Source organism: Lycium barbarum, chromosome 7 (genome assembly GCF_019175385.1).
Source record: "Lycium barbarum isolate Lr01 chromosome 7, ASM1917538v2, whole genome shotgun sequence".
In the NCBI taxonomy this organism is placed as follows: Eukaryota; Viridiplantae; Streptophyta; class Magnoliopsida; order Solanales; family Solanaceae; genus Lycium; species Lycium barbarum.
This window is the reverse complement of record NC_083343.1, coordinates 2,223,628-2,250,201: the sequence shown is the minus strand read 5'-3', so window position 1 is coordinate 2,250,201 and position 26,574 is coordinate 2,223,628. Positions and strand designations below refer to the sequence as shown.

At 31.7% G+C, this 26,574-nt stretch overlaps 3 protein-coding genes across 3 annotated transcripts; 2 read left to right on the top strand and 1 right to left on the bottom strand.

The window, feature by feature from the left end:
• Nucleotides 1–1,605: 1,605 nt before the first annotated feature.
• Nucleotides 1,606–5,252, top strand: LOC132602879 (tetraspanin-8-like). The gene is made up of 2 exons (XM_060315670.1): nt 1,606–2,471; nt 3,503–5,252. The coding sequence occupies exons 1-2, from the start codon at nt 1,974–1,976 to the stop codon at nt 3,806–3,808; spliced, it is 804 nt and encodes a 267-aa protein (XP_060171653.1). The 5' UTR covers nt 1,606–1,973; the 3' UTR covers nt 3,809–5,252.
• On the top strand, nt 5,110–8,496 carry LOC132602880 (tetraspanin-8-like). Its single transcript, XM_060315671.1, has 3 exons — nt 5,110–5,251; nt 5,304–5,816; nt 8,026–8,496. The coding sequence occupies exons 2-3, from the start codon at nt 5,319–5,321 to the stop codon at nt 8,329–8,331; spliced, it is 804 nt and encodes a 267-aa protein (XP_060171654.1). The 5' UTR covers nt 5,110–5,251; nt 5,304–5,318; the 3' UTR covers nt 8,332–8,496.
• Nucleotides 8,497–19,596: 11,100 nt separating this feature from the next.
• LOC132602878 (WAT1-related protein At4g30420-like) lies at nt 19,597–23,813 on the bottom strand. Its single transcript, XM_060315669.1, has 7 exons — nt 23,433–23,813; nt 22,751–22,819; nt 22,521–22,637; nt 22,013–22,265; nt 21,265–21,423; nt 20,491–20,639; nt 19,597–20,097 (listed from the first exon to the last, which is right to left on the bottom strand). Exons 1-7 carry the CDS (start codon nt 23,609–23,611, stop codon nt 19,881–19,883), a joined length of 1,143 nt encoding a protein of 380 aa, XP_060171652.1. The 5' UTR covers nt 23,612–23,813; the 3' UTR covers nt 19,597–19,880.
• Nucleotides 23,814–26,574: the final 2,761 nt, after the last annotated feature.

Below are 26,574 nucleotides of genomic sequence, written 5' to 3'. Positions count from 1 at the left end.
AAGAACATCCTAGTGCACAAAATATGTCCATTTCATCTCAATTTCCAAAAAGAAAAGCATTATTTTTACATTTACAATAACATACCCAGCGTAATCCCATAAGTGAAGTTTGGGAGGGTAGGATGTACGAAGACCTCACCCTTACCTTTTGCTAGGTAGAGAGATTGTTTCTGATAGACCCTCGGCTCAAAAGCAATGTATGCGAAAGAGGATTGTATAAAAAATAGGACAACAAAGTAGCAAGATACAAACAAATGCAGCAATATATAGTAGTACACATTGAAGAAAAAAAAACTATGTGATAACTAAAAAATACTATTAAAACGGTAAACACTAGTTTGCTCCTTGCATGACACCCGAGTTCAAGTCTTGCTTGCAGCACTTCGATTTCTGTTTTTTGTTGAGTTTGTTTTACGGCTTCTCTACAAATAAATTATAAGTCCACATATTTCTCTTGCTTTATTTTTATTCCACCCCACCCACCCACCCACACTAGTCACAACAAAAAATAAACAGCCCTAAATCCAATGTTAATTAGAATTCTTTTTTTTCTCATTCTAGAGACATTTTTTCCTTCCATTCTTCCAATTTTGAAGTTTATACTTATATTTTGCTAATAACTTATCAAAATTATTAAATTCTTAAAAATTTGATAAGGGGGTTCAAGAAAAAGGAACTGGATGAAAAAGGGTTAAAAAGTGTTGTTACAAAAAATCGAACCCACAACCATGGGCTCAATAATAGGCACCTCAAACCGTTGGGCTGAGTTCTCCAATATATTAAGGGGATGCAACATTAATATTTATACATGAATCAAAAAATTAACCCCATATATATAGTGCAATTTTCTGATGAAGGGGGTTCGATTGACACCCCTTGCACCCTTATAATTCCGCCCCTGGTGCCCCCTCTGCGTCAAACTCTTGGGTCTGCCTCTACTTGTACCCTAATGTCGACCTTCATACCTTTTTATCTAAGGTTATGTCCATGTCCTCAGTTAGTTAAAGATGTGACATATCCTGTCTATTCACCTTCCTCCCGTTCTTCTTCGACCTACCTGTACCTCTTTTAACCTCTGCTACATCCAACCTATCACACCTCCTTATTGGCGCATTCTTGCACCTCATGTTCACATGCCCGAACCATCTTGCCTCTTTTCCCTCATCTTGCCCACCATGAAGCCCATTTCTATCTTTGCCCCAATAACTTCGTCCCTAATCATATCTTTCCAACATATCTGAACAATCTCATCTCCGCAATGTTCATCTTTTGAACGTGGACGTTGTTGACCGACCAACACTCTGCCTCACATAACAAAATTGGTCTAATAATCACTCTGTAGAACTTACCTATAAGCCTTGGCGACACATTTTTATCACACAATACCTCGTAGATGAGCCTCAATTTCACCATCCCGCTCCTCTTATTAAGACCATAGAATGTTCGTGCAAATTATGACCTTCGCCTGAAATGTGAGCAAATATATCATGTCGATTGCTCAACCGTACTTCCGTACTTTGGCTATCTTACGTCGACCCACACCTCATCCCATTCGCACAACCCAAAGTAGTTAACTCCACGCCCACACACGTCTTTGTAAACTTCTACGCCCTTCCTCTCTAAAAATCACACCGATTCACTCATAACTTGTCTACTATATATATTCTCCTTCAACTCCTCCATAACTTCACCAATTCTCTCCATATTTTTCAGTTTTCCCATCTTGTTCTGTCTTGTTTTTGCTCAAGACCACTCATTCTTGAATCTTTCTCTTGTGAGTATCACTTATTTTTGCTCAAAACCTCCAAATTTCAAATCTTTCCTTTGTTGGTCTGTCCAAAACTCCCAAATTTCCAATCTTTCACTTGTTGGTCTCTTCAAAACTCCCAAATTTTCAATCTTTCACTTGTTGGTATTTCTTGTTTTTAGTCCAAAACACCCAAATCTTGAATAAAAAAAAATTAAAAAAAAGAATGGTGCGTTGTAGCAACAATTTAGTTGGGATTCTAAATATAGTAACTTTACTCTTATCAATTCCAATTATAGGTGGTGGTATATGGTTATCAAGACAAGCAAATACAGAATGTCAAAGGTTTCTTGAAAAACCAGTAATAGCATTAGGTGTATTTATATTACTAGTTTCATTAGCTGGTATAATTGGTTCTTTTTGTAGAGTAACATGGTTACTTTGGGTTTACTTACTTGTTATGTTCTTATTAATTTTGTTGCTCTTTTGCTTTACTATATTTGCATTTGTGGTTTCTAATAAAGGTGCTGGTGAAAAAATTAGTGGTAAAGGTTATAAAGAGTATAGATTTGGAGATTATAGTAATTGGTTACAAAAAAGAGTTGATAAGAATTGGAATAGGATACATAGTTGTTTGCAGGATAGTAAGATTTGTACAAGTTTGATTCAGGAGAGTAATACTAAAGCTGATGATTTCTTCAAGAAACATCTCTCTGCTCTTCAGGTATTGCAAAGTTTTTTTGTTTTTTTTTTTTAATTTCATATTTTAATAATGTTTTTTTTTATGTATATGCTTGATTGTTTTGTGTTTCATGTATATACTTGATTGCTTTGGGTTTTATGTGAAACCCCTTTGCCAGAAAATCATATTGTATATACAAAGTCAAAATATTATTTTATGTGTATATGGTTGATGATGAAAAATGACACTGTATATATAAGGTCAAAATATTGTGTTTACATGTATATAGTTGACGATGAACCCCTCTGTCGGAAAATCATTCTGTATATATAAAGTCAAAATATTGCTTTTACGTGTATAGAGTTGATGATGAATCCCCTTCGCCGGAACGTATTGTATATATAAAGTCAAAATATTGATTTTACATGTATATAGTTGTTGATGAACCGCTCTGACCTTTTTTTTGTAGTTGATGATGAACCCCAGAAAATCATATTGCATTTATAAAGTCAAAATATTGTTTTTACATGTATATAGTTGTTGATGAACCCCTTTGTTGGAAAATCATTCTGTATATATAAAGTCATTTTTTTCATAGTTGGTTTGTTGTTTAATTGACTATAGAAGAACCTACTGTTTTGGTAGTTGACCTATACTTGTCTGAATTTGGGTTTTGCTTAAGAATTTGAGGGTTTTAGTTAGTTCATGCAATTTAACTTTTGCTCATACTTCTTGCTATGTTGATTAATGAGCTATTGAAAGCCTATAACTACACTCAGTAACTTTTCTCTAGTTAGTTATGGACTTTGTTTTGCTTTACTTTACATAAAGTTGAAAAAACTTGGTCCTTGCTCCTCTAATGTGTGACCCCCCCCCCCCACCCCCACGCCCCCCCAAAAAAATAAAAAGAAATCCTGTCTTTTTGAAAAGTGATTCTTCAAACAGAAATCATAGCTCTAGACTTTTTTATTATTGATCATCTTTAATTAAATCCAGCGTGGAAATGATCCTCTACCATATTATTTGTGCAACCTTACTATAATATGTCCCTGACATGGTTAATTATCTTGTAGTCTGGTTGCTGCAAGCCATCAAATGACTGTAACTTCCAGTACGTGAGCCCAACAAACTGGACGAGGTCACCGAGCTCATCCCTTGACAATCCAGACTGTTCTAAGTGGAGCAACGATCCGAATGTATTGTGCTATGGATGCCAATCCTGCAAAGCCGGGCTGCTAGACAACATCAAGAGTGACTGGAAGAGGGTGGCTGTGCTCAACATCATTTTCCTCGTCTTCCTCATCGTCGTCTACTCTATTGGATGCTGTGCTTTTAGGAACAACCGAGAGGACAATTCTTGGAAGCGTTATCATCCTTGAAAACGCTCTTTTTATCAGTTCTAGTGGTTTTTGTTGCGTATCGTATAGACTAGATCGTTTTACTATGAGTTTATGCTCTTTCTTGTACAGTGTTTTTGTTCTGCTAGACAGTTACTTTGGATTTTGGATATATGTGAATTCCTATTATTGAATTTTTCGTTTAGATGTGATATTTTTTAATAGTTGCTTTGGATCCACAGGTGTGGTTTTCTTGATTAGATGAGAGTTGAGACTCTTATCTCTTCTTGATTAGATGTTGACTTTCATCAATTCATACATCCTTTTCAGTTGAACAAACTTGTGTTAGATTTGTATGGTGGAGAATTTTGCCTCTACTTCTACCGTAATGTCGACGGTCATATCTTTTTATCTAAGGTTATGTCCATGTCCTCAGTTAGTTGAAGATGTGGCATATCTTGTCTATTCACCTTCCTCCGGTTCTTCTTTGACTTATCTGTACCTCTTTTAACCTCTATTACATTCAACTTATCACACCTCCTTATTAGCGCATCCTTCCATCTCCTGTTCATATGCTCAAACCATCTTGTCTCTTTTCCCTCATCTTGTCCATCATGGAGGCCAATTCTCTCTTTGCCCCTAATTACTTCGTCCCTAATCATATCTCTCCAACACATTCATCTGAGCAATCTCATCTCCGCAATGTTCATCTTTTAAACGTGGACGTTCTTGACTAGTCAACACTCTGCCTCACATAACAAAATTAGTCTAATAATCACTCTGTAAAACTCACCTATAAGCCTTGGCGACACATTTTTATCGCACAATACCTCATAGGTGAGCCTTAATTTCACCATCCCGCTCTAATACACTGTGTGACATCATCGCCAATCTCCCCACCTCCTTAGATTATGAACTCAAAATACTTAAAGCTCTTTCCCTTGTCTCCATCTTCACTTCCACCTCATGGTTTAAAAGGATGAAGATATTTCTTTCTTAAATTTTTGTTGGCTCTTACTTTCCAAGACTAACATCAAAAGTTGACCGTTACGTTTTGTAAACTGCAGCGGGACTCACACCTCATCCCACTCGCACAACCCAAAGTAGTTAACTCCACGCCCCACACGTCTTTGTAAACTTCTTACCCCCTTCCTCTCTAAAAATCACACCGATTCACTCATAACTTGTCTACTATATATATTCTCCTTCAACTCCTCCATAACTTCATCAATTCTCTTGTGAAGTTTTCCCATCTTGTTGTCTTGTTTTTGCTCAAAATCACTCATTCTTGAATCTTTCTCTTGTGAGTATCACTTATTTTTGCTCAAAACCTCCAAATTTCAAATCTTTCCATTGTTGGTCTGTCTAAAACTCCCAAATTTCCAATCTTTCACTAGTTGGTCTCTTCAAAACTCCCAAATTTTGAATCTTTCACTTGTTGGTATTTCTTGTTTTAGTCCAAAACACCCAAATCTTGAATCTTTCACTTGTTGGTATTTCTTGTTTTAGTCCAAAACACCCAAATCTTGAATCTTTCTAGAAAAAAAAAAGAATGGTGCGTTGTAGCAACAATTTAGTTGGGATTCTAAATATAGTAACTTTACTCTTATCAATACCAATTATAGGTGGTGGTATATGGTTATCAAGACAAGCAAATACAGAATGTGAAAGGTTTCTTGAAAAACCAGTAATAGCATTAGGTGTATTTATATTACTAGTTTCATTAGCTGGTATAATTGGTTCTTGTTGTAGAGTAACATGGTTACTTTGGGTTTACTTACTTGTTATGTTCTTATTAATTTTGTTGCTCTTTTGCTTTACTATATTTGCATTTGTGGTTACTAATAAAGGTGCTGGTGAGAAAATTGGTGGTAAAGGGTATAAAGAGTATAGATTTGGAGATTATAGTAATTGGTTACAAAAAAGAGTTGATAAGCATTGGAATAGGATACATAGTTGTTTGCAGGATAGTAAGATTTGTACAAGTTTGATTCAAGAGAGTAATACTAAAGCTGATGATTTCTTCAAGAAGCATCTCTCTGCTCTTCAGGTATTGCAAAGTTTTTTTTTTTTTCATGTATATGCTTGATTGTTTTGTGTTTTATGTATATACTTGATTGCTTTGTGTTTTATGTGAAACCCCTTTGCCGGAAAATCATATTGTATATACAAATTCAAAATATTGTTTTATGTGTATATGGTTGATGATGAAAAATCACACTGTATATATAAGGTCAAAATATTGTGTTTACATATAAAGTCAAAATATTGATTTTACATGTATATAGTTGTTGATGAACCGCGCTGATCTTTTTTTATAGTTGATGATGAACCCCAGAAAATCATATTGTATTTATAAAGTCAAAATATTGTTTTTACATGTATATAGTTGATGATGAACCCCTTTGTCGGAAAATTATTCTGTATATATAAAGTCAAAATATTGCTTTTACGTGTATATAGTTGATGATGAACCCCCTTCGCCGGAACGTATTGTATATATATGATGAAACCCCTTGGCCAGAAAAGTTTATATAAAGTCAAAATATTGTCTTTACATGCATATTGTTGATGATGAACCCTCTTGGCCAAAAAATCATATTGATGATGAACCCTTTTGTCGGGAAATTATATTATGTATATGAAGGCAAAATATTGTCTTTACATGTATATAGTTGATGATGAACCCTGAAAATCACACTGTATAAATAAGATCAAAATATTGTTTTTGTTCATATATAATTGACGATGAACCCCTGCGCCAAAAAATCACACTGCATATATAAGGTCAAAATATTATTTTCCATCATTGGTTTGTTTTGTCCATGGTGTAAGCTTCTCCATGCTATTTGTTATGTTCTAGATCTGGATGTTTTTGGTCTTGCTCGTGTGAAATCTGGTTTTCGTTTATGAATTTAGGGGTTTTGGCCTGTCCATACAAAAGGATCTTTTCATGTTTGTTTCATTTTTTCATAGTTGGTTTGTTGTTTAATTGCCTATGGAAGAACCTACTGTTTTGGTAGTTGACCTATACTTTCTGAATTTGGGTTTTGCTTAAGAATTTGAGGGTTTTAGTTAGTTCATGCAATTTAACTTTTGCTCATACTTCTTGCTATGTTGATTAATGAGCTATTGAAAGCCTATAACTACACTCAGTAACTTTTCTCTAGTTAGTTATGGACTTTGTTTTGCTTTGCTTTACATAAAGTTGAAAAAACTTGAGGACTTTGACACTATTGGTTGGTGGTAGTGGTTGTAATAGGTCTTTTTATGTAAAGGGTTATACCTTTACGATCATTTAAATCTGTTTAGTGAAAATGCTGATAAGCCTTTTTATTCTTCCAGAAACAACTTTATTTTGACTCTATAAAAGTTGAACAAAATGTTTCATTTTCATTTCTAAATGTGGTTGTTGAGTTAAAGAGTTGATCCTTTTTGTTTCCTCAAAGAAAAAGCTTGAAAATTGTCTTAAAGGTTGAGTCTTTTTGCTTAAAGGCAAACACCTTAAAGCATTCATATTAATTAGATTGCCTCAAAGAAACAGCTTGAAAATATTGTCTTAAAGGTTGAGTCCTTTTGCTTAAAGGCAAATACCTTAAAGTATTCATATTAATTAGACTGCAGTGTCGGAGCCACATGTTGGAAAGTTATACTACGCCAATAGGCAAACAATAATATTTTTGTATGTATATAAATTTTTGAATACCCTTGACATTAGAGAAGTACATGTTCATTTCTTAGGTGTGACATTTATGTACCTTAAAGCATTCATATTAATTAGACTGGCGGAGCCACATATTGGAAAGTTATACTACGCCAATAGGCAAACAATAATATTTTTATAAATTTTTGAATACCCTTGACATTAGAGAAGTACATGTTCAATTCTTTGGTGTGACATTTATGTATCTATTTTGAATCCCGCCACTGTGTCAGGTTGTAGTTGTAAAAATGCATCATCAATCAAACTCCTTGCCGAGGGCCTGTGCACCCACGGGATTAGTCGGGGCTCAAAGAGACTCGGACACCCGTGGCTAATAAAAAAAAAAATGCATCATCAATCCTTTTGCTTTTTCTTCTAGATGGGTTCTTATAGCAATAATTATTTTGCTCGTGTATACTAGTGATAGTTGCTGTTATTGTATCAATAATTCTGTTTTATTACATTGTGATGGAATCCAGCGTGGAAGTGATCCTCTACCATATTATTTGTGCAATCTTACTATAATATGTCCCTGACATGGTTAATTATCTTGTAGTCTGGTTGCTGCAAGCCATCAAATGACTGTAACTTCGAGTACGTGAGCCCAACAAACTGGACGAGGTCACCGAGCTCATCCCTTGACAATCCAGACTGTTCTAAGTGGAGCAACGATCCAAATGTATTGTGCTATGGATGCCAATCCTGCAAAGCCGGGCTGCTAGACAACATCAAGAGTGACTGGAAGAGGGTGGCTGTGCTCAACATCATTTTCCTCATCTTCCTCATCGTCGTCTACTCTATTGGATGCTGTGCTTTTAGGAACAACCGAGAGGACAATTCTTGGAAGCGTTATCATCCTTGAAAACACTCTTTTTATCAGTTCTAGTGGTTTTTATTGCGTATCGTATAGACTAGATCGTTTTACTATGAGTTTATGCTCTTTCTTGTACAGAGTGTATTTCTTCTGCTAGACAGTTACTTTGGATTTTGGATATATGTGAATTCCTATTATCGAATTTTTCGTTTAGATGTGATATTTTTAAATAGTTGCTTTGGATCCACAGGTGTGGTTTTCTTGATTAGATGAGAGTTGAGACTCTTATCTCTTCTTGATTAGATGTTGACTTTCATCAATTCATACATCCTTTTCAGTTGAACAAACTTGTGTTAGATTTGTATGGTGGAGAATTTTGCGTTTCCTGATACTTTCTTTTTGGATTTCTCACCCGGTGTTTAATATTTATAGTGGGCCTCGACTAAATACGAAAGCGCTTCAAAACAAAGGTGACTCTATATCCAAGTCTCGAACTCGAGATCTTTGAAGTAAAGATGGAGGACTTATTACTTTTATCACACTACTTGTTGGCCATTTCTTGATTTGAACTTCTGAATGGTTGAGCAATAGCTAGAAGAACATAAACGAAGATAATATTATCTAAAAAACTTTCTGTCAAAAGGATATCTTTGAGAAAAGATCAAAGGACATATGGCACGTTTATTGAGTTGGGGACAGATAGTGACATGTTATATTGATTTTTTGACCCACCATTTCATGTTCAATTTGCTGGAATCTTGTCTTTGGTTTAATTTTTATATATCTATTCAGGATTTGATTATAATTCATGTGACTTTGGTTCAACGACAAAGACACGTGACATGTGTAATGTAGATTAAGTAGACACGTGACATGTGTAATGTAGATTAAGTTCATGTTGCTGGTTTGATTCTTATCTAAGATGAGCCAGACAATTCTTGAAGGAAATCTTCTATCTTTTAGCCAAGACAATAAGAGAAGTTTAAAATTAAAGCCAAAGTAAAATAAAGAAAGAAAAGAAAGTTAGCGGGACAGTAGAAGAAGAGGAAAAAAGTTGATGTGATCTTTTGAAAAAGAAATTTTGTTCTGCTACAAAACCTATCTAATTGATAAGAACTATATCTTGACCTCAAATGCAGGAATTGGTTACATGAATTCTTATTGAGCATATCACTTTATTCGCTTGTTTTAGAGTTTAGACTAATAAATACACAAATAAGAAAATCGAAATAAAAATACTAGATTTTTTAAAATTTCTATTGATATATAAATTTTTGACGTGACTAAACGATCTCTAGAAAACATAACTTTTAAGGTAAATATAATGCATGATTAATAATAGTATTTGCAATCGTCTAGATTAGGGCTGTTCACGATTTTGGTTAAAACCAAAATCAAACCGAAAATTTAACCAAACCGAATAAAAAAATCGACATTTGGTTTGGTTTGGTTTGATTTGGTTTTAAATTTTAAAAACTGATAATATTTGGTTTGGTTATGGTTCTATTAAAAAATAACCGAATAAATAACTGAACCAAACCGATAAATTATATACATAAATTTTATAATTATTTATATGTATAATATTAGTTTTTCATAAATAATTTTAAATATTTTATACCTTTTAATCATTAATTTGATATTTGGTCTACTTATTTCACATGATTGTTTAAGGCTCATGTTTTTAAGAATATGTCCAAGCCCATGTCTTTAAGTCTTTTAACTCTTTAAGTGTTAAGTGTAAACCTACTAACAGAAGCTCACGTTAGAGTCTAATGTTTTTAACTTAAATTTTTAGCCTTTCTTTGTCAGCCATTTGATTTTAGGTTGTTTCTTCTTCTTTTTTTCGAATTTATACCTTTCTTTTTTCTTGTTTGAATGAGTCCTAAACTTCTAATATTTTTTATATGAAAAGGACAGAGGTTGTAGATTTGGACGTTCCTATAGAAGATATTTCAGTAACATCAACATTTGCTGTAACTCAAGCACATCGTAATGCCCTAATACTTCTTCCGTGGGTAATCCTCCTAAAAAGCATAAAAGAACAACTCCTTGTAATCGAGACCCTAGCCTTGGGGATAATGATAGAAAAACATCTGAAGTTTGGAATCTTTACACAAAGTTTTGTTAATAAAATGGGAGAATTGAGGGCAAAATGCAATTATTGCCCCAAAGTTTGGGATTATTACACAAAGTTTTTTTTATTTCATATATTTTCATTTTAATTTTAGGTAGTCTTTATGTTTAATTAATATGTATGTTTGTAAACAACAACTAAAAGCTCCTATGCTCTACTTTATTTCCAGGTATGTGTATTAAGATGACAAAAATGATGCAGCCACTACTAAGTTAGTTTTTAGCTCTATATGTAATAGTTTAGTAACTTTGGGAAACTTGAGTACTACACTATCACTAATAGTGAAAATGTTTCTATGATGTATGTTTCACCTTAAACTATAAATAAAAGTTATCATTTGAACAAAAAAAAAGACATGTCTTTTTCAACTTTTTAATGTTTTATTGATAAGTCTCATGGCTGCTAGTCATAAACCGAAAAATCGAACCAAACCGACAATAACCAAACCGGTGGTTATTATTTTATTTGGTTTGGTTATGGTTTTAGACATTTAAAAACCGACTAAATTGGTTTGGTTATGATTTTAATCAATAACCGATCCAAACCGAACCATGAACACCCCTAGTGTAGATATAGTCTCTTTCATCATGCTCTATTTTAAGCTAAGTCAGCATGGATTTCGAGAGATTGTAGGTCACTTAATATAACTCCTTATTCCCATATAATGTTAGAACTATCTTGTCTTCCTTTTAACACTTTCACTCACTATAGTTTTACTCATATATAGTGGTGCATCGGAAGGTCAGAAGCATGATATGATATGATGAAAACATCTCAAACTACCTTTTCTCATTTATTCTCGAGCTAATATTATATAAGAATATATGATAATGGCTTAATATTTGTAATAATATCTTGAGAAATGATTTGAAGTTTGCGATTCTAGTAATGGATAAGTTAAAAAAAAAAAAAAAACATGGATTTGGGCCGGTTGGCAAGTGAATTGATTAATGAGGCCACATGGTGAAGACTTGAATCACATAAATGAGGGTCATTTGCACTTTTGTTCCTATTTCGTGGTGGTCTTTAATTTTTGTCCTTCAAATGGCTGGTCTTTAATATTTGCCCTTCAAAATTGAACTTATACCTATAGAAAAATTGGTGGCCTTTAATCCACAAGTTAATGCAGTGCCCTTTAAGAACTTATGCCCCTATAAGCATAAGTTTGATTATGAAAGGCAAAAATTAAAGACCAACCCATTTGAAGGACAGAAATTAAAGACTAGTTCAGTTGAAGGACAAGGGACAATTTGAAGGATTTCCCTTTGCTGGGGTGGTCTTTAATTTTTGCCCTTCGCTAAAAATCCCTTGGTTTTGGGTTCGAACTTTCGCTCAGTCAAAAAGTTTTTAAAAAAAATCGCAAGGTAGAGTTTAAATTTCAAGGCAGAATTTTGCAAAATTCCATTGGCAAGACACATGACTACCAGACTTCTATTGTGACGGCAGATTCACTACTCATTTTAATTGAACTATATTGCAGACTCCAGCAAAATCATATACCATCACATATAGCTCTGAGATGCTTGAGCATAAGGTTCACCACTAATTAGATCCTTGTCATTGGATATAGTAAAATCACTTGAACGGTGAAGTGCCCTACTCAAGACCAAAATGCAACAACTTAATAGTGCAAGATCCTTCTCTGCAAAACAATGCTTTTACAGTTGCTACAAGTCTGTAGTTGACCACTGCTTTTGCATATTATAGGGAAACCTGAAACTTTGTAATAGTTATTTACTTGTAACATTTCCTAACGCTACAAATTTGATGGACGTTAAAGAAGAAAGTTTGAAGTGAATGATTAAAAGAGAGCTTATTGAAGACCAGATGCAAGTTCCACTGTTATTGGATCTGCTTCCGGTATTTAGGACTTTTGTTAATAATCTTAACTAAATCAATCACTTTTGGTAGGCCAAAATTCTGCCTTAAGGCAGAGTTTTGAGGCAAAATTCAGGTCAAAATTTTGCCTTATGACAAATTTTTGCATGTGCAGAATTTTGAGGCAAAACTCTAGCTTGCGAATCCAAAAATTTGCCTTGCGAAAATTCCTTTTTTTTTTTTTTTTTACTAAGTGGGATTCGAACCCAGAATCTCGGGGTATTAGGCGAAGGGCAAAAATTAAAGACCACCAATTTGAATTGCAAAAATTAAAGACCACTCAAATGAAGGCCAATCCGCACAAAAAAAAAAAAAAAGAAGAAGAAGAAGAAGAAGAAGAAGGGGAAGCCGTGCAACCTTTAGGTAAACGGGCTCAAATGATTGAGTCAATTTAGGCATCATGGCCCATAAGCAAATCCACTATTAGGCCTATCTCAAATCTGGGTTCACCTTGTTATTCCAAGGTACACATTTCCTTACTAGATTATATTTAGGTACTCAACTGGTCAAAGAACTGAAAGAGCCCTATAAATCATTTATAAGCCAAGTGGTCTAATCACTAATGATAATACTTTACGAATTATACCAAGATAAACCTCTCTAACAAGTGAAATATAAAAAATAAAAAATAACTTATAGGGACCCCTAACTTATATTAGCGAACTATACTGGGAACAATTTACAAGAAGCAAAGAAAATGGACCTTCATTACAATCACGAAATTCGTTGCAACTGATCGTAGAATAGTATTTTCAGTAAGTCATGTTATCCCAATTGTAGAATCATTGGCCATTATTCTCCCTCACAAGCCTTTTATCCCATCATCCAGCTCAATGATAGAGCCGTGATTTTCATTAAAGGAATTCAAAATATGAAGAAATATTTTTTCTTTAGCTAAACCATATTCACCCAGGCTTTCACCTTCCGTGGTCGTGGGGGATTTGGCATTATACCCCTACCTGGTTATATAGCATAAAAGAAACAAATACAAACATAAGGTGCAAGGGCGGAGCCACACCTATTCAAGGGTGGTCATATGAACACCCTTCATCGGAAAAAATTGTCGGATGCCTATATTAAATATAGAACTTTGTGGATATATACTAGTAATGAACAACTTTTACATAGAAAAGAAGGATAGCCCAACGGCTAAGGGTGTGCAAACTCTCGCTGAGGACGCGAGTTTGAATCCCGGCTGTGTATTTTCTTCATGTGCTATTTTTTTTTCCACACATCCCCTGTCCTAACATATGAACACCCTTGATGAAAATCCTGGCTCCGCCCCTGATAAGGTGGGGGACAGTGGCGGAGCCACACCTACTCAAGGGTGTTCATATGAACACCCTTCGTCGGAAAACATTGTCGGATGCCTATGTCAAATATAGAACTTTGTGGATATATACTAGTAATGAACAACCTTGACATAGAAACAAAGGATAGTCCAGCGGCTAACGATGTGCAAACTCTTGCTCAGGATGCGAGTTTGAATCCCAATTGTGGCAGAATTTTTTTATTTTTGCATTAGAGGCATTGTGTTTTTCATGCGTTGTTTTTTTTTTCCCCTCACACATCCCCTGTCCTAAAATATGAATACCCTTGCTGAAAATCCTGGCTCCGCCCCTGGTGGGGCATATTGAGGCCAAGGATTCTCTCCTTGTGCATATACATGAAAAGAGCCTATTGAGGCCAAGGATTCTCTCCTTGTGCACAGATCTAAATCTAAGCTTCTGTACTCCTCAAATCGCAAAAAATACAGATCTTGTTCATAGGAGTACAGTCAGCAAATATGTAACTAAAAATCTAAGCTTTATACAAAACTTATATGGTATTTGTGACTTTTCATCTTAAAACAGATACCTGTAGCCTGTCCATTCGGTAAGGTCCGATTGCTGTCCCTAAAAGTTTACTAAAAGCTAAAAAATTCAATATTTACAATATAAATATAAAAAATAATTTGGCCATGCATATATATAAATATAGCCTTTCGGTGAAGGGCCCTAGCTCTGTCAATCTTAAGCTAATTTGCCCATATTTTTTTAGGAAAAGATCGAAGCAGTCTTTGAGTCGTCATAATAAATCTTTATAGTTAAAGAGTTATATAAGAGCAAGAAAAGAATATATAATATGTAGGGCAACCCAATTGACCATGCACTTCTGAGTTTCATATCCTCAAATTCAGTGTCTAAACAAACAAAGCAATAATTAAATTATGTAGTAGCTTAGGAGTACTAGGATATATGTCGTATAATAGTATTAATTTATTACTAAACAGCTGTGTTATTGACGTAAAGCAAGTTGATGCTGAATATTGTGACAAAGATGCATGTATGCTTTGTCATGGTCACGTATATACTGCTAATTGTTATATTTTATACATATGCTACCTAATATTGATAAAACTTTGCATTAGATCAAAGGCTCAAACATTATAGTCCTTCTTTTTTATTTTTTATTAACATACTAGATGTTGATGCCCGTGCAAAGGTCTAATATGAGCTAATGTCAAACATAATATTAGTACGACAACATTTTTGTTCGAAGAAGTACGTACAGAAAATTATTTAGTTTCATTTCATCTCAAAGTTTTTATTCCGTTAAAATCTTTACATTCTACTGGTCCTAACCAAAATTTTAGTAGTATAATTTATCAAAGTAACATAACTTATTATTTTTTAATTATGAGAACATTCATTTCTCAAGTTGTAAAGCACTAAGAGTCTAACGTTCTATCTGTTTTTTACTATCGCTTAACGCTATAAATTTATTAGATTTGCAAAGATATATATTTGCTTCTTAGGTTGAATTGTATTTTATACAACAACCGTGAGTCATTATACATTATTCTCCTGAAGATCAATCATTTCTTATTTACCATTCACAAATAAAATTTAGAAAGTTTAACGCATAATTCAAATGTGTAATTTATCTCGACGGATAGCAGAAAAGTTGTTAGCATGATACAATATTTATACAACAACCGTGAGTCATTATACATTATTCTCCTGAAGATCAATCATTTCTTATTTACCATTCACAAATAAAATTTAGAAAGGTTAAAGCATAATTCAAATGCGTAATTTATCTCGACAGATAGCAGAAAAGTTGTTTGCATGATACAATATTTGCTTCTGTTCTTCTTTCATAATAAAATGATATATTATTAATAAGTACTTTTACCATTTATATCAATTTAGTGAAAATATTATTGTGTTGTCTCACATCATAAATGTATTTTCTTTAAAATTTAATTAAATTCTACTAAAGTTTATGTTATATAGTTACACATCAAATTAATCTTTGACCCATATATTTTTATTTTATTTTAAAATTTATTCTTATTAATGTTAATTGGTTGTATAATTTCTCAAATTGCAATTATTTTGTCAGTTTTTTAAATAAAAATTCGCTTGAATATTTTTACTTATATTACTACTAAGTTGTATGTTTAAAACACGACTAATATAACACTGTGGTTTGTGCTCCGTATAATTTTTTTTTATTATATTAATGTTTGCTACGAATACAAAGTTTGCAAAAATTTATTAATACTTTTTAAAAGAGAAGACTTGTTTAAAAGGAAATTATTTTCTTCTCTTTGGGACAAAACAATAGCAATATTTAAGCATCAATTGATAACTTGAATTTTAATTCGATTAATTTAAAGGTGTAAAATATTCTATTGTTAATGTATGTAGATTGGACCTAAACAATACTTATTATTTTTTATCAAATTTTGATTTGGATAATTATAAAATTAAATCAAATTTACATTAGTTCAAATTATTAAATTAATTTTACATGTTTAACACGAAACAAAGTAGAAATTTGATTTTCTATTTAAACGAAGAACTATTATTTTTTAATTTTTGGTGAATATTCTTGGTTTAACTCATTTTACTTGTCATGTTTTCTTTTGCATGTTTTTTTTAATGAAACATCAATTAGAATTAGAATTTGACTAATTTATCTAATTTATTATTTGATCTCCATTTAATATTATTTTTTATTTTACGACATTAATCTCTTTTCACATTTATTAGAGTAAGAATAAAAATTAAAAAGTAATTAAATTCTATCTTATTTTAAAATATAAATATTTTAAGTATATTTATTTTAGTAAACATAACAAATAAATGACATGGATGAATAGAAAATACAACAGTTAAATATCTTGGAGATACTTTGAGAATTATATGAATATTGTTTAATTTTTTAATATGAGGTGCTCTTCTATATAGTAGTAATAGTAAAGTAATACATATAATTTTTTTTATCAAAATTTGATTTGGATAATTGTAATTCAAATTATTATATTAATTTTATATGTTTAAGATGAAACGAAGTAGAAATTTGATTTTCTATTTAAATGAAGAACTTCTATTTTTTAATTTTTAGTAAATATTTTTTGTTTAACTCATTTTACTTGTCATGTTGTTTTTTACATGTTTTTTAAGGAAACGTCAATTAGAATTATAATTTCACTAATTTACCTTATTAATTATTTGATCTCTATTTAATATTATTTTTTCTTTTATGACATTAATCTCTTTTCACATTTATTAGAGTAAGGAAAAAATGAAAAAGTAATTAAATTCTATCTTATTTTAATATATAAGTATTTTAAGTATGTTGCTGTACAATAATTTAATGTGCTCCCACTAATGGGTTGATACGCATGTGGCAATGAATCCATCATTATTGATTTAATTATTTGATTTTCTAAGCACTTTTTTTTTAACATTGTTTGTTTTTTTAATATGGGATTCATTTGTTTTTAATATTAGTTGTTGTTTAATATATATGGAGCCCACATTTTTTTCCCAAGAGTTTGGATGTGGTGGGTTCCACTTTTTTTTTTTTTTTTAATACTGGTTGGTTTTTAATATGGGGCCATGAAGGACTTCTTTTTTAATTTTTAGTAAATATTTTTTGTTTAACTCATTTTACTTGTCATGTTGTTTTTTACACGGTTTTTAAGGAAACGTCAATTAGAATTAGAATTTCACTAATTTAGCTTATTAATTATTTGATCTCCATTTAATATTATTTTTTCTTTTATGACATTAATCTCTTTTCACATTTATTAGAGTAAGGAAAAAATGAAAAAGTAATTAAATTCTATCTTATTTTAATATATAAGTATTTTAAGTATGTTGCTGTACAATAATTTAATGTGCTCCCACTAATGGGTTGATACGCATGTGGCAATGAATCCATCATTATTGATTTAATTATTTGATTTTCTAAGCACTTTTTTTTTAACATTGTTTGTTTTATTAATATGGGATTCACCTTTTTTTTTTAATATTGCTTGATTCTATTAATATGGGGTCCACTTTTTTTTCCCGTGAGTTTGGATGTGGTGAGTTCCACTTTTTTTTCTTTTTTTTTATTGCTCGATGTTATTTAGTATGGGGCCCACCCTTTTTTTTTAAGGGACAACGGACGATGAAACATGGGTCTAAACCCATGCTTTATATAGTTTCTTTTTTTTATTGGATTCACCTTTTTTTTTTTTAATATTGCTTAATTCTATTAATATGGGGTCCATTTTTTTCCCGTGAGTTTGGATGTGGTGAGTTCCACTTTTTTTTTTTTTTTTATTGCTCGGTGTTATTTAGTATGGGGCCCACCCCCTTTTTTTCTTTGAAGGAACAACAGACCATGAAGCATGGGTCTAAACCCATGCTTTATATAGTTTTTTTTTTTTTTTTTTATATTGCTTGGTGTTATTTAGTATGGGGCCCACCCTTTTGAACATTATTAGTTTGCACTATTTTTATGCATAATATATATATATGTGTGTGTTTTCAAAATACGATTGATATAACATTATAATTTGTGCTCCGTATCTAAAACTTTATTATATTAGTGTTTGCTAAGAATACAAAGTCTGAACTTTTTTTTTTGGCATTGTTTATTTTTTTAATATGGGATTAACTTTTTTTTATATATATATTGCTTGATTTTGTCAATATGGGATACTATGTTCAAAACACGATTATATAACATTGTAGTTTGTGCTCCGTATTTAAAACTTTATTATATTAGTATTTGCTACGAATACGCATGGTGTTTAATATGGGACCCACAATTTTTTTTTAACATTGTTTATTTTTTTAATACGGGATTCACTTTTTTTTAATATTACTTGATTTTGTTAATATGGGGTCCACTTATTTTTTCCGTGAGTTTGGATGTGATGGGTTCCACTTTTTATGGGGGGCCCAAAATTTTTATTTTTTTTACAATTTTATTTTTTATTTTTGTGGGCCTGTTTAATATGGGGGGGGGGCAAATTTTTTATTTTTATTTATGGGGGGAGGGGCTCAATTATTTTTTATTTATTTATGGAGGGCCCACGACGGACAACGAAGAGCGAGTAAAACTCACTCTTCTAAATAGTAGAAATATAAACATGCAAGTTGGATTAAAGTCTGCTGATTAAAGAATCCTTATAGATGATTCATCAATCCTTAAAGTCTCGTTGGAATATTTATCAATTATTTATGTTCGGCGGCGGAGCTAAAATTTTCACTTAAACTCACAATATAAGAAATAAACACATGAAAAAGTCACGAGGGTTTAACATTTATTGTATCTACATAGTTTTTTCTTTACCTTTACACATAATGTGATTTTCTGGCTAAGAGAATTTGGATTGCTCCTGTTATTTTCCTACTATCTTTAACCAGATTTAACAATCAAAATGTTTACTGAAACAATATCATTAAATTAAGTCCCAGCCCACATATTACACCGTGTGTCTTTAAAGAATTTAATCTCTTGACGTTGTCTAAGATTTCGAATTAATTTCTTCCGGGATAGATCAAAACAAAACAATTCTATAATAGCGGCACTTTAAATTTAAAATGTCCAGCGAATTCAAAGAACGGTACAAATTCCATTTGGCACTTACTTTTATATTCAAAAATAATGTAGAAGAGGAATTCGAATTTGAGTGTACAAATTTGAGGCAAGGCCTCTATATATATAACCAACGAATAGGTGTTGTGATGAAAATGTGCCTTTTCGAAAAGAAAAAAATGGTGCTGCCTTAATAGAAAAAGGCATGTGCCCTTTCGAAAAAAGCCATAAAAAATAATAAAATTCCTTTATTTTCCATTTACGCCACCACAAAACCTACAGTGCCTCCATAGCTCCCCCATGTTTATGTCCTCCTTCAACATTGGATTGATTTGAAGATCATTTTTTTTTTCAATGTTCCCATATGTTGGGATTAAAATAATAAGTTGATGTGAAAGCTAATAAAACAAAATTTCAAACGACGATAATCAAAACAACAAAGAGAAATGTATTATTGAAAGAGAAACGACAATATCCAAGGAAAAATATAGTTCTGACTTTCCAAAGGCTGGAACATACGTGTGTACCACTTTTATTGTTACAGAAAAAAATAGTAGTAACAAAATTACTAAACAAATTTTATAGAGAAGGGAAAAAAGAAAATGCTAGCTACATACAACACAATAATTAATAAATGCTCATACATATGAGGGAAAATATGACTACTTGTCACAAGTTTAATCTTTTTTTTTTCCTTCTTACACTACTTATCATCTTAATTGCTTGTTGAATTTTTAGTCAAAAGTGGTTCCTCTAAATCTATTTTACAGCTTGTGATCAGATCTGAATTAGAATCTTGAATTGTAATTGTAGTTTCTTGAATCTGTTGCTTCACTGGCTCTTCCTCTACAATAATTTCCTCTTTTTTATCCTTTGCCTTTCCCCATAGTACCACATATAGTCCAAATATCACAGCCAGAGATCCCACCAAGCTGAAATTCAACAAAAAGAATCATTAAGCAATCTTATCATAATATATTAATAAAGAAATGAAAATTAGCGATAGATAATCTTTGTAGTTAAAAGTAAAATCTATAGATAATCATATTTAGTGACGGATTATCAAATTTTTTTATTTGCTACGAACTATTTAAAAATAGATTGGCGACAAGTCCATAGCTAATTCTATTTTTTTTATTTTTTTTTGTAGTTAAAGAACTATAAGTTTTTTTAAAAAAAAATGGATCATACTAACTCCAATCCATATTATTTGTCGACTCTTCAAATAATTGTTAAAAAATGAATTTCCTAATCTGGGATATTTAAGAAATAATTAAAAGTTAAAAGAAAAAACTGATAAAGTGGAGAAGATTTTAATAATTTACCTTCCAGTGTACATTTCTTCTTGCATAAATGCCGAGGCAAATACTGTCACTATAACAGTGCATAATGGATTGAACATAGCTGAAAATAATGGACCTCTGTGTGAAATGCACCAAGCTTGCCCAAAGAAAGAAACAGCTGACGAAAATCCCTATTTATGAAAATACAATTTATCAGTCTGTTAATTAGTGAAAATCTAGCGATCAAGTGTGTTTGGTATAATGGAAGTCATTTTTCATTATTATGAATCTGATATTAATATCCAAAAGTTTCATAAAAATACTATAATATTTGATTTGTTTACCGAATTCAAGAGTCCAATTAACTAGTTATGGACCACGGACGTGAGACACTACTACAACATTTGGTTCGAGAGTCCAAGTAACTAGAATGCGAAGGGCGAAAGATAACTGATTTTACATAATAATGCATGGGCATTAGGTATGCATGCAACACAAGAAATCATTTTCGAACGAGCCTAAGTTGTGGTTACACCATGACTAATTAATATTAATCTTAATCACCTTAATTCTTAATATGTATTTTTCTAGAAAATATCTTTTTACTCGCCAACTAAACATCAGAGCATTAGCTAGGAATTTTTTTTTTTAACTAGAAATGACTTTTGTCGTGCTGAATTATTTCCAATTGTAGTTTGTAATATATATATATATATATATATATATATATATATATATATATATATATATATATATATATATATATATATATATATATATAGATAGATAGATATAAAACAAGAAAAATGTACTTACAGTGTATAAGCAAGAAATGAGCTCCAGTGATGAAGTAACTTTCCAGCTATTGATATCAGGTTCAAAGAAGAATGTGACAATTGCAGCTTGAATTGCAGCAAATAGGCATAACCAGGCTGTTAAAGATAGATGATCTGGGCAATTTGCTGACAATGACACCTGTTCACAATTTAATAATTAGCATCATGGAGTACATACTTAGCTACTTAATAATTTTAAGGTTCTTGAGAATATATATATCATTCTTTTGAAGTGTGTGTGTGTGGGGGGGATGAAGTACTTTGCTTTGACTACCTTTCTAATAGAGTTACTTTTTTAAAAAATAAAATAAAAATAAAAACAACACGCCAGTTTGAAAATATTAGAATCTACCGCTCATGATCTTTCAAAATAAAAAAGATATTTGTGATTAGCTATTTTTAATAAAATAAAATAAGTAGGGTCAGAGTAATTCATAACTAATTACTTAAATAGGGATTTTTATTTTTTTTTGGCTTTATGCGTTCAGTAACTTCTTCTAGTACGTTTCATTTTTTTATTTTTTTTGTATAATGTTGGATTGAGATGAGTTTAGATAGGAAGCATGCATGGTCAATGAGAATTCGTAGATTTCAACTTGTTTCGAACTGGGGTATAATTGTCATTTATGCATCTAGTATACAAAACTACTAATCCGACAAATTTCGTGTTACGTAAGACCCAACAAAGGAGAAAGTACCCTAAGGTTTTAAGAGATGTTAAGAAATACCTGCAAAATGAGCCAAAATGACCAGGAAAAAGCACTTGCAACGAGCAAAGTTACACCAAGCGTCCAATTAGAGTCCAAATTCTCACTACTTTTTTTGCCAAGAACTAACAATAATCCATTTGTGGGAATGAATTCTGAATTTAGCAACTTTGGCCCTTTAATTAATGCCATTGCAACAGCTCCAGCAACACATAGAATTGTCCCAATCACCTTTGATATACTTCTCAAGCTTTTGATTTGGACTTTCTCCAATCTAAATTTAACAAACAATTAACAAAAATATTAATTGAAATATTCACTGATAAAACTATTAGAAAATCGCTAATTTCCAACAGATGTTCTATCAAAATTTGGCTCGTCGAAGGGATGGATGCTCCGCTGGAAACATTATTGTCGCGTTAAATTGATGGATTCTATCGGAAATTAGCGATTTTCTGATAATGTTAACCGTAGTTTTCGAGGAATTTTATGAGTAAAATTGAAAGATTCTTGAGTTTTTGAAACTTACCCCATGACCCATGCCATGAGAAAAGTGAATGCCGGAACAAGATTTCCAGTGGCACTTCCAATAGAGGATGAGGAGTAGTACAAACCAGAAAAATACATATTCTGATTTAATGTCACACTGCATGAAAATAGAGATAAAATTAATAAATCTTGTTATTTATGTACATTTAGTATATAATTTATGTTGGAATGTTTTTCTTAAAAAAACAATATATTATTTGCTAAGCTTACCCCATGAAAGCAGCCAAGAATATCAACCAAAAGCTCTTCCATCCCAAGCACCTACTGCCTGTTTTCCTTCTGCAATAAAATTAAAAACAAATAAATAAATAGCAATTTTTAGTATAATTTAAAACAATAGTACAAGTCCCTACATCACAAAGAGTGTAATACCCTTAACCAGAAATTTCGAGTTCAAGCCCTAGAAATGAAAACCCTAATAGGGAGCAACTTTCCTTTTAAATGAGACCTAACCGATGTGAATCTGGATTAGTCAAGTTAGTGGATCTCAGATGCCATATGATTAAAAGAAAAAAAGTATAAGACCCTACAAAATACGATAAAAATGCAGGTTCACCCTCTTTGGGACATTCAAAGTGTATTTGGTACGACATAAATCAATTTCCTCAGAAATATTTTTTGATATTCAGTTAATTTGGTGAACGAAAAATATTTTTCAAAAAATGAAAAGTTCCAAAGTTTGTTTTGGGTGGATTTGATTGTCGGCGGGTCTCTTTGTATGTATTGTCTGAAAAGAGGAGGACTCAATGATTACACATTGCTGGAATCAGAAACTAAAATTCAAATAAATAGGAAATTCCGTAAAAACTTCTTTCGAGGAATGAATCAGACCGAAGTAGGTAGGGGGTGGGGACGGGGGTTACGTAATTGGAGAGTAAAATTGTACACATACCTTGGCACAAAGGCAATAGGAGCAATGAGGAGAAAGGCTATAGTTTGTCTATAAACAACAAAAACTCTAGAACTCAACCCTTGTACAAGAGTAGCTCTAGTAGATAAAGTAACACCAGCATACATAAATTGCAAAGCAATCATAACAATTGTGGGCTTGTAACTAGTTTCGAACCCCATCTTTTTGCTATATAAAAAAGATTAAAAGTTATATAACAAAGACTTCTTGTGATGATTATCTTTGTTGTGATGATTTGATATGGGAATTTGCTTGATTTATAAGCAGAAATTGGGGAATAAAATGATAGTAGTAATTAATGAATACTTTAGTACAACTGTCTTATATGGCATTACCGAGCAACTAGTAGGAAAGATAAAAATTTAATGTGATATGGTGTGGATTCATGAAGGTTCCTAGCAACCAGTTAAAGATATGATATTTAAGCCCCGTTTGGACATGGTTTGAACATACAATTTGAACATTATAAGTCGTGTATTTTTTTATAGACATAAAAATCCACAAATTGTGAAAACGATCAAAACATTCTCAATTGTTATATAATCTTACCAAATGAACAAATTATAGTTTATAACAAAATTAGTACACTACTAGAAGGCTTTTCTAAAAAATGCAACATCAATTAATCAAACTTTAGTTCAATAAATACGAAAATTTAACATGAATAGTAATGTAACTACTCTTTAATATAACCCTCCCACATAAATTAAAGGTTGGTAGAAGTTAATGAGATTGGTAAATGATTGATGAGATTAATTGTTAAAAATATCTACCAACTTATGAGTCTTTTTTTACAAAATATAAATTTATGAATTAAATTTTATATTTAAAAAGTTGAAACCATGGTTTCAAACCCCAAATCATACCTTTTGAGATGATTTAGGGTTTCAAACCATAATTCCAAACGTATGTCCAAATGCTGTCAAACCATGGGATGGCCAAACGCCTACTTAAAATATTTATTGGTGAATTTACATAATCTCTATTATCGACCACCTTAAGCGAATGAATGATTGGGCATATAATATGGTAGATTCATAAATAAAGTGTGTGTAACATACACGTGGCGCCACGAAGGCGTAGTGCGTATGTAAATTTTATGCAAGTATTATCGATTTATTATAATAATTCGACTTTGAAGCTTCACTTTATGTCGCAAATTAATAGTCATTTTGTGAATGTTATTTTTAAGTGGTATCTACCTATTGTATATATGCATATAATTTATTTAGGAAAAATATTATTTAGTTATAGATATATAAAAAAAATGTTTTATGCGATACCATGAAAGATGACGCCTGTTATTAAAGGATGTCACTGCCACTGTGGCGCCACATCATGCAAAGCTATAGAGTTACAATAAATTATCATGATGCTATTATTGCAACATTTTTTAATATTTTGCTATATATTTGGGATATTTATATGCAGTTAATTGGAAAAGATATTAGATATGTTGTCTCTGCATGTAACATCAACAAGTTTGAAAGAAATTTTAAATAATTACAAGAAAGGCAAAGTTTGCATGGAATTCTCATGCTCTAAACTTTCCTTTTCAGAAAAATAATTATTGAAACCGCTATCGTATTATGGAATTTAAAATTTTAGTTTGTGGTTTAATTCAAAAACTATTAGATAAATGCATCCAAAAAAAATTAAAAAAATGGTAGAAACTAATATTCTTGAATTGATTAGTTCAAAAGTCACTAAACTAGATGAGTATTAGGGAATGCTACACTTATTTCTCATCGCGATTATGTATGCATTTTTTAAAAGCCTTTAATCAACTTCCACTCTCGTTGAGTCTCCTCTCTTTATTCTGAAAAATAAAAAGGCCAAAAACAGAAAAAAATTGTATGTAAGCTGTGTAAACCACTAAATCTTATAGTCTAATGATAATGGTGGAAGTATCCCACACATTAGGTTTGGTTTAAAAGAATTTATAATCGAAGTTAGTGAATTCAATCGGACCCATAATCTAACCCACAGTTATGATGGTTGTTTTATGTGGTTCGTTAATGTATTATTTTTTATGAAATCATGTTTATTCCTATTGTTTTTAAAATTATATTGTATAGTGTTATAAATCCGTTGTAATTTTGTAGTTAAATAATCATGAAAAGGCCCAATTTTTAATTTGGTTCTTTTTGCGTGATTACGTATTTCATTTCCCATTATATCCCACCCCACCCGACAAGCACTCACGCCTCCACCACCCACCCAATGACCACCCCTACCCACAACCTACTTATTCTTTAAAGTTCTTATTTTATCATTTATCTTAGTTTTATTAATATCTATAAACTAGTATGTAATTAAGAGTTAAGGGGATATTAGTAAACTTACATATTATTACACAGTATCATACAGTCAAACCAAACAATAAAAATATTATTCAACCACAAGAAATAATATAATCTATCCAAATATTATACTCATTAATACAATATAATACAATACAATACCATACTATATTACACGATACTGTACATTATGAAACCATGGGTGACGACCATCCAAACAGAGTGTTCCGCTGTATAATAATTCTACTCTTCCAGATTGGGTTGGATACTCGTGTTTCACTTCCCACAGAAAAGGGCATATGATTAGCAAGTAGCTGGCAAAACTTTTTTTAATGAAAAAAAAGGTGGCCCTGATGAGTAGCTGAGTCAGAAGATTTGGATTTAGCAATTATTAATGTTAAAGAGTCCAACATGGCATGATATTGATAACAAACAACATTTGTTCTGTCATCTAGTATATGACTATGACTATGTTTCCTCTTTTAAAATATATAATGAAGTGACAGAGTTGTATCCAATTAATATACGGTCCCATGTTCAATTTTATCAAAACTTTGAGAACATAGGGTTTACATGTGGACTACGTAAGTATGAAGTGCACTTAGCAGTGCGGCGACTTATAAAATTATGTTTATAATCAAACAAATCATAATCATATGGGATGATGTAGTACTACAACAGTACAACTTAATATTAATTATTAGCCTTCAAGAAAAATATATCACGGAGGGTAAAAATCTACATAAATATATAATTTCAGATATAGATCAGGTGATATGACACGTCTAATTGAACAGAAAATTCATTTATCTTTTTTATTA

What these genes read in the sequence shown, in the direction of transcription:
- LOC132602879 (XM_060315670.1), top strand. Translation starts at nt 1,974, where the DNA reads ATGGTGCGTTGTAGCAACAATTTAGTTGGGATTCTAAATATAGTAACT. An exon ending in AACATCTCTCTGCTCTTCAG is followed by an intron (nt 2,472 to 3,502) that starts GTATTGCAAAGT and finishes ATTATCTTGTAG; the next exon opens with TCTGGTTGCTGCAAGCCATC.
- LOC132602880 (XM_060315671.1), top strand. Translation starts at nt 5,319, where the DNA reads ATGGTGCGTTGTAGCAACAATTTAGTTGGGATTCTAAATATAGTAACT. An exon ending in AGCATCTCTCTGCTCTTCAG is followed by an intron (nt 5,817 to 8,025) that starts GTATTGCAAAGT and finishes ATTATCTTGTAG; the next exon opens with TCTGGTTGCTGCAAGCCATC.
- LOC132602878 (XM_060315669.1), bottom strand. Translation starts at nt 23,611, where the DNA reads ATGGGGTTCGAAACTAGTTACAAGCCCACAATTGTTATGATTGCTTTG. An exon ending in CCTATTGCCTTTGTGCCAAG is followed by an intron (nt 22,820 to 23,432) that starts GTATGTGTACAA and finishes ATTTTATTGCAG; the next exon opens with AAGGAAAACAGGCAGTAGGT. An exon ending in CTCATGGCATGGGTCATGGG is followed by an intron (nt 22,266 to 22,520) that starts GTAAGTTTCAAA and finishes TGTTAAATTTAG; the next exon opens with ATTGGAGAAAGTCCAAATCA.